Source organism: Mobula hypostoma, chromosome 30, assembly GCF_963921235.1.
Source record: "Mobula hypostoma chromosome 30, sMobHyp1.1, whole genome shotgun sequence".
NCBI classification, from domain to species: Eukaryota; Metazoa; Chordata; class Chondrichthyes; order Myliobatiformes; family Myliobatidae; genus Mobula; species Mobula hypostoma.
Window position 1 is genome coordinate 2,216,622 of NC_086126.1, and position 12,145 is coordinate 2,228,766.

Sequence of the window (12,145 nt, forward strand, 5' to 3'; positions counted from 1 at the left end):
AAGCCCTGAACACTGCCAGAGACGGAGAACCTTCACCGCAGCGGCGAAACGGGCAGTAGGGAGAGAACTCCTCCCCCTCCTGTTCCACTTCTGATGAAGACTCTCGGACCAATATGTCGACTGTTTATTCCCCTCCATAGATGCTGCCGGACCTGCTGAGTTCCTCCGGAACAAAGTGCCTGTGGCTCCTTCGAACTTCCAGCTTAACGACATCTCTCCTGTAACACGGTGACCACAATTACAAATCACAAAAATAAAAATGACATGCCGGGCAGGAAACCAGAGCAAGTTGTCGGTTTAATGGAGACACAAAAGATGTTGGAATCATGATGGATGATCTCAGAGAGACGAGTAGATCAATATACCGTCCAAGCTGATGAGTCGCTCCGCTGTTCACACTGACCTCTACTTTACTGGGCTGGTGTGCATTCACAAGAGATATGTTTCTTATAATGTGAAAACAGGAGATTTTCTACTGTAGATTTCTGTTTTAATCAAACAATCTCAGCACGCTGTTTAACATCCATTCACAAAACTCAGAACCCCTTCTCCAGCAGCCACGATTTCAGCTCTTTGTCAAAGTAACCTTTCACCCGCAGACTCATTGTCACCTCGTTGACCTGTGTGAGCGGCGTCTTGCCCGTCAGCTGCACGAGGTATTCCTTCACGTCCTTGTCGAGTGTCTGAGGAAGGCAAGAGGGCACCAGAGGGGTTAAAACATGCAGAACAACAACACTTGTGCACAGGACAGAGCGTTAGGAAGCTCAAATACCATCTGTAAACTTGCTGATGATACAACCATTGTTGGTAGAAGCTTACGTGGTGACGAGAGGGCGTACGGGAGTGAGACATGCCAACTAGTGGAGTGGTGTCACAGCAACAACCTGGCACTCAACGTCAGTAAGACAAAAGAGCTGATTGTAGACTTCAGGAAGGGTAAGATGAAGGAACACATACTAATCCTCATAGAGGGATCAGAAGTGGAGAGAGTGAACAGTTTCAAGTTCCTGGGTGTCAAGATCTCTGAGGATCTAACCTGGTGTCAACATATTGATGTAGTTATAAACAAGGCAAGACAGCAGCTATACTTCATTAGGAGTTTGAAGAGATTTGGCATGTCAACAAATACATTCAAAAACTTCTATAGATGTACTGTGGAGAGCATTCTGACAGGCTGCATCACTGTCTGGTATGGGGGGGAGGGGCTACTGTACAGGACTGAAAGAAGCAGCAGAGGGTTGTAAATCTAGTCAGCTCCATCTTGGGTACTAGCCTACAAAGTACCCAGGACATCTTCAGGGAGCGGTGTCTCAGAAAGGCAGCATCCATTATTAAGGACCTCCAGCACCCAGGCCATGCCCTTTTCTCACTGTTACCATCAGGTAAGAGGTACAGAAGCCTGAAGGCTCACACTCAGCGATTCAGGAACAGCTTCTTCCCCTCTGCCATTCGATTCCTAAATGGACATTGAACCCTTAGACACTACCTCACTTTTCTTAATATACATCATTTCTGTTTCTCTAATCTGTTCAATTTAGGTATACAGTAATTGATTTACTTATTTATTATTATTTTTATATATTTTTTTCTGCTGGAATATGTATTGCATTGAACTGCTGCTGCTAATTTAACAAATTTCACGTCACATGCCGGTGGTAATAAACCTGATTCGGATTCTGCTGTGTACGCAGAAGGGATTAGTTCAGTTGAGACCCTCCGTTGGTCGTGGTTGACCATGAATATTACGTCCCAGCTGTCTGGCGAGCCCGGGCAGTATGATATGGAGAGCAGGCTCTTGCCCTTGTAACCCTCTCCACACATCTGATGAATCCAAAGGCAGAGGCCGATACAGTAGGTACCAGCATCATTGCAGGAGTTGCCAGTCGACATTGAACTCAACATAGCACTGCCTTAGGGTCTCCAGCTCCAGATTGTTCAGTTAGGCCTTACGTGGGGAAAAGGGCCTGTTCTTATGCAGTACTGATTTATGTTCTACGATGCAGGGATTGTGCAATTCTACTCTTCACTCTGGAGCACCTGGACAACCGCTACATATACGCCTGGCTTCTGTTTATTGATTACAGCTCAGCAGTCAACACCATCATCGCTCAGTGTTAAGCGGCAAGTATTAAAACCTGGGCCTCTGTACCTCCCTCTGCAACTGGATGACTTCCTCATCAGAAAACCTCATAATACTGATACACCTGAATCGAGCTATTCCTCCTCAAATTGTATCATATTATGATCACTGCCTCCTAAGGGTCCATTTACCTTAAGCTCCCTAAAGAAATCCGTTTCATTAAACAACACCCAATCCAGAATAGACTTTCCCCTAGTGGGCTCAACCATGAGCTGCTCTAAAAGGCAATCTACAAATTCCCCCACTTAGGATCCAGGATTAACCGGATCTTCCCAATCTACATGCATACTGAAATCCCCCATGACTATCGTAACATTGCCCTTTTGACATGCATTTTCTATCCCCCATTGTAATTTGTAGCCCACATCCAAGATACTGTTCAGAGGCCTGTATATGACTCCCATCAGGGTATTTTTAACCTTGCAGTTTCTTAAGTCGACTCACAATGATTCTACATCTTCCTTATGTCACCTCTTTCTAAGGATTTGATTTCATTTGTTTACCAACAGAGCCACACCATCCCCTCTGCCTACCTGCCTGTCCCTTCGATACAATGCGTATCCTTGGATGTTAAACTCCCAACTATGATCTTCCAGCCACGACAGTGATGCCGTCATTGTCATACCTACCAATTGCTAACTGCACTCCATGATCATCTACCTTATTTTGTATACTGGGTATTCAAATATAACACCTTCAGTCCTGTATTCATCATCCTTTTTGACTTTGTCCCCATGTTACACTGAAGCTCATCCTGCTGACTGCAATTTTGCCCTGTCATCTGCCTGTCCTTCCTGACAGTCTCACTGCATACCAAGACAGTCTCTCTCCACACAGCACTGCAGAAAAGATTTAGAGTCATAGAGTCATAGAAAGATAGAGCAGAAACAGGCCCTTTGGCCCATCTAAACGGTGCCCACCCATTTAAACTGCCTACTCCCATCGTCCTGCACCGGGACCGTAGCCCTCCATACCCCTATCATCCATGTACCTATCCAAACTTCTCTTAAAAATTGAAATCCAGGTTGCATGCACCGCTTGCGCTGGTACACACTCTCACCTCCCTCTGAATGAAATAGTTTGTGGCCATGTTTCTCCTTAAACATTTCCCCTTTCACCCTTAACCCATGACCTCTAGTTGTCATCCCACCCAACCTCAGTGGAAAAAGCCTGCTTGCATTTACTCTCTCTACACCCCTCCTAATTTTTGGAAGATGTTGTCATGACTCGAGGAACTGAGTTATGGAGAGATTGAACTGGCAGGGACTTTATCCCCTGGAGACTGAGGGCTCATCTTACGAGTCATGAGGGGCACAGACAGGGTAAATCAAGAACTAGATGGCAGAGGTTTAAGGTGAGAGAAAAGGATCTTATCAAAGCTTGTGGGCTAACTTTGAGTATATTTGCATGGAACACTATCACAGGAAAGTAACGTCCATCATCAAAGACCCCCAGCATCCAGGCCATGCTCTCTTCTCTCTCCTACCATCGGGAAGGAGGTACAGGAGCTTTTGGTCCCACACCACCATGTTCAGTTATTACTGTAAGCAGTTCTGGTCACCTACCTGCAGGAGAGATATCAATAAGATTGAAAGAGTGCAGAGAAGATTTGTCAGGACATGAGGACCTGAGTTATAGGGAAAGGCTGAACAGATTGGGATTTCATTCCCTGGAGTGTAGAAGATTGAGAGGAGATTTGATTACAAAAGTACGAGGGGGAAAAGATAGGATAAATGTAAGCAGGCTTTTTCCACTAAGGTTAGGTGGGACTAGAACCAGAGGTCATCGGTTAAGGGTAAAAGGTGAAAAGTTTAAGGGGAACATGAAGAGGAAATTCTTCACTCAGAAGGCGGTGAGAGTGTGGAACGAGCTGCCAGTGGGAGCGGTGGACGTGAGTTTAAGAGAGGTTGCATAGGTACCTGGATGTGAGGGGTAAGGAGGGTTATGGTCCATGGGAGCCCTTCATACTTACTCCATCCATGTACCTATCCAAACTTCTCTTACAGTGGAAAGGTGCAGGTCGATGGGACTAGGCAGAATAATAGTTCGGTCTGGACTAGGTGAGCAGAAAAGCCTGTTTCTATGATTAAGTATGTGTATCTATGTCACCTTGTGATTCATTTTCTTGGGGGCATTTACAGGAAAATAAAGAAATACAATTGAATTTATGAAAAAATATACAACAAAGACTGACAACGCACCACAAAATGCTGGAGGAACTCAGCAGGACAGGCAGCATCTTTGGAGCTGAATAAACAGTCAACGTTTCAGGCTGAGACCTTTCATCAGGACGAGACTGTTTATTCCTCTCTATGGATTCTGCCTGACCTGCTAAGTACCTGCAGCTTTTTCAGTCTGTTGCTCTGGATCTCAAGCATCTGCAGAATCTCTCGTGTTTCTGACACACAGCTAATGTGCAAGAGAAGACAATTTGGGGAAATAAAATAATTTTTTAATGACAACACGAGTTGTAGAGAACTTAAAGTGAGTCTGTAACATTGGGTGTAGAAATGGAGGGAACGTTTCGTTTAAACAGTTTTAAGACGATGCAAGGAAACGATCACGTACCCAAATGTCGCCCTCTATCTTCCGAATGACCGTCGTCTTTCTGTTGCCGTGCGTGATGTCCGTATAAACTGGGAGGTTGTGCATGCGGGAACGCCGGATCATATATGGCAGGTCAGGGGGTGGATCTGGAAAAGATTAAACACCGATTACACACCATGGACCCAACAAACACCAGCTCTTTACTGACTTACTAAACTGGACTGGTCAAAGAACACTGAGGCTGTCTACAAGAAGGGTCAGAGCCATCTCTATTTCCTGAGGAGACTGAGGTCCTTTAACATCTGCCGGACAATGCTGAGGATGTTCTACGAGTCTGTGGTGGCCAGTGCTATCATGTTTGCTGTTGTGTGCTGGGGCAGCAGGCTGAGGGTAGCAGACACCAACAGAATCAACAAACTCATTCATAAGGCCAGTGATGTTGTGGGGATGGAACTGGACTCTCTCACGGTGGTGTCGGACAAGAGGATGCTGTCTAAGTTGCATGCCATCTTGGACAATGTCTCCCATCCACTACATAATGTACTGGGTGGGCACAGGAGTACATTCAGCCAGAGACTCATTCCACCGAGATGCAGCACAGAGCGTCATAGGAAGTCATTCCTGCCTGTGGCCATCAAACTTTACAACTCCTCCCTTGGAGGGTCAGACACCCTGAGCCAATAGGCTGGTCCTGGACTTATTTCATAATTTACTGGCATAATTTACATATTACTATCTAACTATTTATGGTTCTATTACTATTTATTATTTATAGTGCAACTGTCACGAAAACCAATTTCCCCCCGGATCAATAAAGTATGACTATGACTATGACTCAATGAGCTCACTGGTCACACATCTGGGCTGAAGGTAACCTGAGCTGGGCTGATTGGATTTGAGAGGGACTGAGGGGCAGCTTCTTCACGCACAGGGCGGTGGGTGCGTGGAACGAGCTGCCAGAGGAGATGTTTGAGTCAGGTACATGAACCTCATTCAGGGGTGACCTCATTTAAACCTATCAAATGTTGAAAGGTCTCAATAGAGTGGATGTGGAGAGGATGTTTCCTATAGTGGGGGAGTCTAGGACCAGAGGACACAGATAGAGTGGACGTGGAGTGGATGTTTCCTGTAGTGGGGGAGTCTAGGACCAGAGGACACAGATAGAGTGGATGTGAAGAGGATGTTTCCTATAGTGGGGGAGTCTAGGACCAGAGGACACAGATAGAGTGGATGTGGAGAGGATGTTTCCTATAATGGGGGAGTCTAGGACCAGAGGACACAGATAGAGTGGATGTGGAGAGGATGTTTCCTATAGTGGGGGAGTCTAGGACCAGAGGACACAGATAGAGTGGATGTGGAGAGGATGTTTCCTACAGTGGGGGAGTCTAGGACCAGAGGACACAGATAGAGTGGATGTAGAGAGGATGTTTCCTATAGTGGGGGAGTCTAGGACCAGACGACACAGATAGAGTGGATGTGGAGAGGATGTTTCCTATAGTGAGGGAGTCTAGGACCAGAGGACACAGATAGAGTGGATGTGGAGAGGATGTTTCCTATAATGGGGAGTCTAGGACCAGAAGACACAGATAGAGTGGATGTGGAGAGGATGTTTCCTATAGTGGGGGAGTCTAGGACCAGAGGACACAGATAGAGTGGATGTGGAGATGATCTTTCCTGTAGTGGGGGAGTCTACGACCAGAGGACACAGATAGAGTTGATGTGGAGAGGATGTTTCCTATAGTGGGGGAGTCTGGGACCAGAGGACACAGATAGAGTGGATGTGGAGAGGATGTTTCCTATAGTGGGGGAGTCTAGGACCAGAGGACACAGATAGAGTGGATGTGGAGAGGATGTTTCCTATAGTGGGGGAGTCTAGGACCAGAGGACACAGATAGAGTGGATGTGGAGAGGATGTTTCCTATAATGGGGAGTCTAGGACCAGAGGACACAGATAGAGTGGATGTGGAGAGGATGTTTCCTGTAGTGGGGGAGTCTGGAACCAGAGGGCACAGCCTCAGAATAGAGGGACATCAATTTAGAACAGTGATGGTGAGGAATTTCTTCAGCCAGAGGGTGATTATTCTGTGGAACTCAATGCCAAAGGCGGCCGTGGAGGCCAAGTCACTGGGCATATTTAAAGTGGAGTTTGATAGGTTCTTGTTTAGTCAGGGCATCAAAGGTTACGGGGGGGAAGGCAGGAGGATGGGGTTCAGGATGATAATAAATCAGCCATGATGGAATGGTGGAGTAGACTCGATGGGCTGATGGGCTAATTTTATGTTGATTGGTGGTCTGAGGCAGGGTGAAGGAGAATGAGGAGGCTGTGTCAGGCAGGGGAAGGGTGTCTGGGTGCAGTTATTAGAGAGAGGGACGGGTGGATGATAGATACTTTGATTTGGTGGGACAGCAGCCAGAGGTGGTTGGCAGAGTGACACTGGGCTGAAAGATAAGGGGGAGATTGACGCCCTCATGCAGGGTATCGACCCGAAACACCGACAATTCCCCCTCCCACATCCACACATGCTGCTCGATCCTCCAGCATTGCATCGGACGACACAGACCTCGAGGTGGACACCATCCCGATGGGGTGGGGTAACGGTCGTGTTTCGGAGGAACTGGCACGGTGGTGGGTGGAATCAATCTCTCCACAAAATGGAATTCCTCCGTCGACTCAACAATCCCCGGATATGTGGAACCAGAACCCGGAGCCGTGCAGTAACTCTAGGACAAAACGGAAACGTCACTGAGAACCTTCACAATTGGTGGTCCTGTGTGATCAAACTACCGAAAGCTGCCTGACAGCTGGCTCCTTACCTTCCCTTTCTTTATTGCTTGCTTAGTGGCTCTTTGTTGCTTTTTAAAGCTCCACCAATCTTCCAGTTTCCCACTATCAGTGACTTTGTACGCACGAGCTTTTAGTTTGATGACTTCTATTATTTCGTTTGTTATCCATGTCTAATGAGAATGGGTTCAGCAAGCTTCTCTTTGGAGCAAAGGAGGATGAGAGGTGACTTGATAGAGGCCTGCAAGACTATAAGGGACACAGATCAAGTGGACAGCCAGAGGCATTTTCCGAGGGGGGGGTGGAAATGGTTAATAGATGAGGGCATAATTTTAAGGTGATTGGAAGAGAAATCCAGCCAGCTGTTCCGAACAACGAACTGATCATACATGAGGTAAACTCTCAGGGGATGTCAGAGACAGGTATTTTTTACACAGAGAGTGCTTGGTGTGTGGAATGGGTTACTGGTGGTGGAGTCAGAGACAGATACATTCGGGGACACTGCGTCGTAAACAGGCACATGGATGAAAGGAAAATAGGAGGGAAGGGTTAGGTTGAACTTAAAAGGTCGGCACAACAACGTGGACCGAAGGGCCTGTACTGTTCAAGGTTCTACGTAGAGGCAGAGTTGAGCCTCATGATCTAATCGGAAGACCCGACCTGAAACTGAGAACTTTCAAATGGCAATTAACTCAACTTTTGACTTTACGACTCGGGGGAGCGCGAGGTGAGCTGGCCCCGCCCACTCAATCTGGCCACGCCCCGTCCCAGACTCCGCCCACCCGTTCTGGCCGCGCCCCGTCCCAGACTCCGCCCACCCGTTCTGGCCACGCCCCGTCCCAGACTCCGCCCACCCGTTCTGGCCGCGCCCCGTCCCAGACTCCGCCCACCCGTTCTGGCCGCGCCCCGTCCCAGACTCCGCCCACCCGTTCTGGCCACGCCCCGTCCCAGACTCCGCCCACCCGTTTTAGCCACGCCTCCACACTCGGTGTCCAGGCAGCCGACTTTCCTCAACCTGGGCAACGACTCCCGACAGGTAACACCTCCCGTCGCCGGCATTGCATCCAACCCCACCCCACCGCCCCTCAAGTTACTGCCCCAGCCTTCCCGGTGGGTCCTGCTCCCGGTCTGATCGCCGCCCTGCCCGCTACCTGAGGCCGAGGGACAACGAGACGTGCAGCCCTCAGCGAACGGTTCAAAACGACCGCCGCCATCTTCTGCCGGCGATTGACAGTCCGCGCGTGCGCACTCAGCGAGAGCGGGCGCAATACGCATGCGTGGAGACGGCATAGTGCTGCCATTCATCCTTCACGACCGGCCTCTCTGGGAACAAAAATACGCATGCGCGGCCTCTGTGGCGCAAGCGTCGGTCGGAATCAGGTTTATTGTCAAGTCGTCTCTTTTTATTGTCATTTCGACCATAACTGCTGGTACATTACCCAGTAAAAACGAGACAACGTTTTTCAGGACTATGGTGCTACATGAAACAATACAAAAACTACACTCGACTACAGACCTACCCGGGACTGCATAAAGTGCACAAAACAGTGCAGGCATTACAATAAACAATAAACAAGACAATAGGCACAGCGGAGGGCAGTAGGTTGGTGTCAGTCCAGGCTCTGGGTATTGGGGAGTCTGATGGCTTGGGGGAAGAAACTGTTACATAGTCTGGTTGTGAATGCTTCGGTGCCTTTTGCCAGATGGCAGGAGGGAGAAGAGTTTATATGAGGGGTGTGTGGGGTCCTTCACAATACTGTTAGCTTTGCGGATGCAGAGTGTGGTGTAAATGTCTGTAATGGCAGGAAGAGGGACCGGATGATCTTCTCAGCTGACCTCACTATCCGCTGCAGGGTCTTGCGATCTGAGACGGTGCAATTTTCTGAACCAGGCAGTGATGCAGCTGCTCAGGATGCTCTCAATACAACCTCTGTAGAATGTGGTGAGGATGGGGGGGGTGGGAGATGGACTTTTCTCAGCCTTCACAGAAAGTAGAGACGCTGCTGGGCTTTTCTTTGCTATGGAGCTGGTCACCAGCCTGTGTCGTGAAATTTGTTAATTTAGCAGCAGTAGTTTAATGCAATACATAATGTAGAAGAAGAAGCTAATAATAATAAATAAGTAGATCAATTACAGCATACATATATTGAATAGATTAAAAACCGTGCAAAAACAAAAATAACATATATTAAAAAGTGAGGTGGTGTTCACGGATTCAATGTCCATTCGGGAATTGGATGGCAGAGGGGAAGAAGCTGTTCCTGAATCACTGAGTGTGTGTCTTCAGGCTTCTGTACTTCCACCTATAAGACCATAAGATATAGGAGCAGAAGTAGGCCATTTGGCCTGTCAAGTCTGCTCCACCATTCAATCATGGACTGATCCCATTCTTCCAGTCATCCCCACTCCCCTGCCTTCTCCCCATACCCTTTGATGCCCTGGCTAATCAAGAACCTATCTATCTCTGCCTTAAATACACCCAATGACTTGACCTCCACAGCTGCTCGTGACAACAAATTTCACAGATTTACCACCCTCTGACTAAAGTAATTTCTCCACATATCAGTTCTAAAAAGATATCTTTCAATCCTGAAGTTGTGCCCGCTTGTCCTAGACTCCCCTACCAAGGGAAATAACTTTGCCATCTCTAATCTGTTCAGCCTTTTAACATTTGGAATATTTCTATGAGATCCCCCTTCATTCTCCTGAACTCCAGGGAATACAGCCCAAGAGCTGTCAGACATTCCTCATACGGTAACCCTTCCATTCCTGGAATCCTGTGAATCTTCTCTGAACCCTCCAATGTCAGTATATCTTTTCTAAAATAAGGAGCCCAAAACTTAGGAATCAGGAAAATGAGGATGGGGAAAAACTTCTTCACATAGAGAGTGGTGAACCTGTGGAATTCTCTGCCGCAGGAAACAGTTGAGGCCAGTTCACTGGCTATTTTTAAGAGGGAGTTAGATATGGCCCTTGTGGCTAAAGGGATCAGGGGGTATGGAGAGAAGGCAGGTACAGGGTTCTGAGTTGGATGATCAGCCATGATCATACTGAATGGCGGTGCAGGCTCAAAGGGCCGAATGGCCTACTCCTGCACCTATTTTCTATGTTTCTATGTTTCTAAAACAGCACACAATACCCCAAGTGTGGTCTCATGAGTGCCTTATAGAGCTTCAACATCACATTCTTTTCTTCGGTATTCACTGAGGAGAAGGATATTGAATTGTGTAAGGTAAAGGGAACAAGAGGGTAGTTATGGAAACTATGATGATTAAAGAAGAGGAAGTACTGGCACTTTTAAGGAATATAAAAGTGGATAAGTCTTCGGGTCCTGACAGGATATTCCCTAGGACCTTGAGGGAAGTTAGTGTAGTAATAGCAGGGGCTCTGACAGAAATATTTCAAATGTTATTAGAAACGGGGATGGTGCCGGAAGATTGGTGTATTGTTCATGTGGTTCCATTGTTTAAAAAGGGTTCTAAGAGTAAACCTAGCAATTATCGGCCTGTGAGTTTGACATCAGTAGTGGGTAAATTGATGGAAAGTATTCTTAGAGATGGTATATATAATTATCTGGATAGACAGGGTCTGATTAGGAACAGTCAACATGGATTTGTGCGTGGAAGGTCATGTTTGACAAATCTTATTGAATTTTTTGATGAGGTTACTAAGAAAGATATGAGGGTAAAGCGGTGGATGTTGTCTATATGGACTTCAGTAAGGCCTTTGACAAGATTCCACATGGAAAGTTAGTTAGGAAGGTTCAATCGTTAGGCATTAATATGGAAGTAGTAAAATGGATTTAGCAGTGGCTGGATGGGAGACGCCAGAGAGTAGTGGTGGATAACTGTGTGTCAGATTGGAGGACGGGGTGTATCGGTGTGCCTCAGGGATCTGTACTAGGTCCAATGTTGTTTATCATATATATTAATGATCTGGATGATGGGGTGGTAAATTGGATGAGTAAGTATGCAGGTGATACGAAGATAGGTGGAGTTGTGGATAATGAAGTAGGTTTTCAAAGCTTGCAGAGAGATTTAGGCCAGTTAGAAGAGTGGGATGAAAGATGGCAGATGGAGTTTAATGCTGAAAAATGTGAGGTGCTACATTTTGATAGGACTAATCAAAATAGGACATACATGGTAAATGGTAGGGCATTGAAGAATGCTGTAGAACAGAGGGATCTAGGAATAATGGTGCATAGTTCCCTGAAGATGGAAACTCATGTGGATAGGGTGGAGAAGAAAACTTTAGGTTTGCTGGCCTTTATTAATCAGAGCATTGAATATAGGAGTTGGGATGTAATGTTGAATTTGTGTAAGGCCTTGGTAAGGCCAAATCTGGAGTATTGTGTACAGTTCTGGTCACCGAATTATAGGAAAGATGTCAATAAAATTGAGAGAATACAGAGGAGGTTTACTAAAATGTTGCCTGGGTTTCATCTCCTAAGTTACAGAGAAAGGTTGAACAAGTTAGGTCTTTATTCTTTGGAACGTAGAAGGTTGAGGGGGGACTTGATAGAGGTATTTAAAATTATGAGGAGGATAGATAGAGTTGACATGGATAGGCTTTTTCCATTGAGAGTGGGGGAGATTCAAACAAGAGGACATGAGTTGAGAGTTAAAGGGCAAAAGTTTAGGGGTAACATGAGAGGGAACTTCTTTACTCAGAGAGTG

The 12,145-nt window shown here is 46.7% G+C and overlaps 1 protein-coding gene across 1 annotated transcript; it reads right to left on the bottom strand.

The window, feature by feature from the left end:
* Positions 1-278: 278 nt before the first annotated feature.
* Positions 279-8,785, bottom strand: LOC134339556 (large ribosomal subunit protein mL49-like). Its single transcript, XM_063036183.1, has 4 exons — positions 8,621-8,785; positions 7,249-7,408; positions 4,709-4,833; positions 279-683 (listed from the first exon to the last, which is right to left on the bottom strand). The coding sequence occupies exons 1-4, from the start codon at positions 8,768-8,770 to the stop codon at positions 537-539; spliced, it is 582 nt and encodes a 193-aa protein (XP_062892253.1). The 5' UTR covers positions 8,771-8,785; the 3' UTR covers positions 279-536.
* Positions 8,786-12,145: the final 3,360 nt, after the last annotated feature.

Bases quoted from the DNA above. Each gene is read 5' to 3' on its own strand.
- LOC134339556 (XM_063036183.1), bottom strand. From the start codon at position 8,770: ATGGCAGCACTATGCCGTCTCCACGCATGCGTATTGCGCCCGCTCTCG. The intron at 7,409-8,620 runs GTAGCGGGCAGG...GTTTTGTCCTAG, and splicing joins TCGTTGTCCCTCGGCCTCAG to AGTTACTGCACGGCTCCGGG. The intron at 684-4,708 runs GTACGTGATCGT...TGCCTTCCTCAG, and splicing joins AGATAGAGGGCGACATTTGG to ACACTCGACAAGGACGTGAA.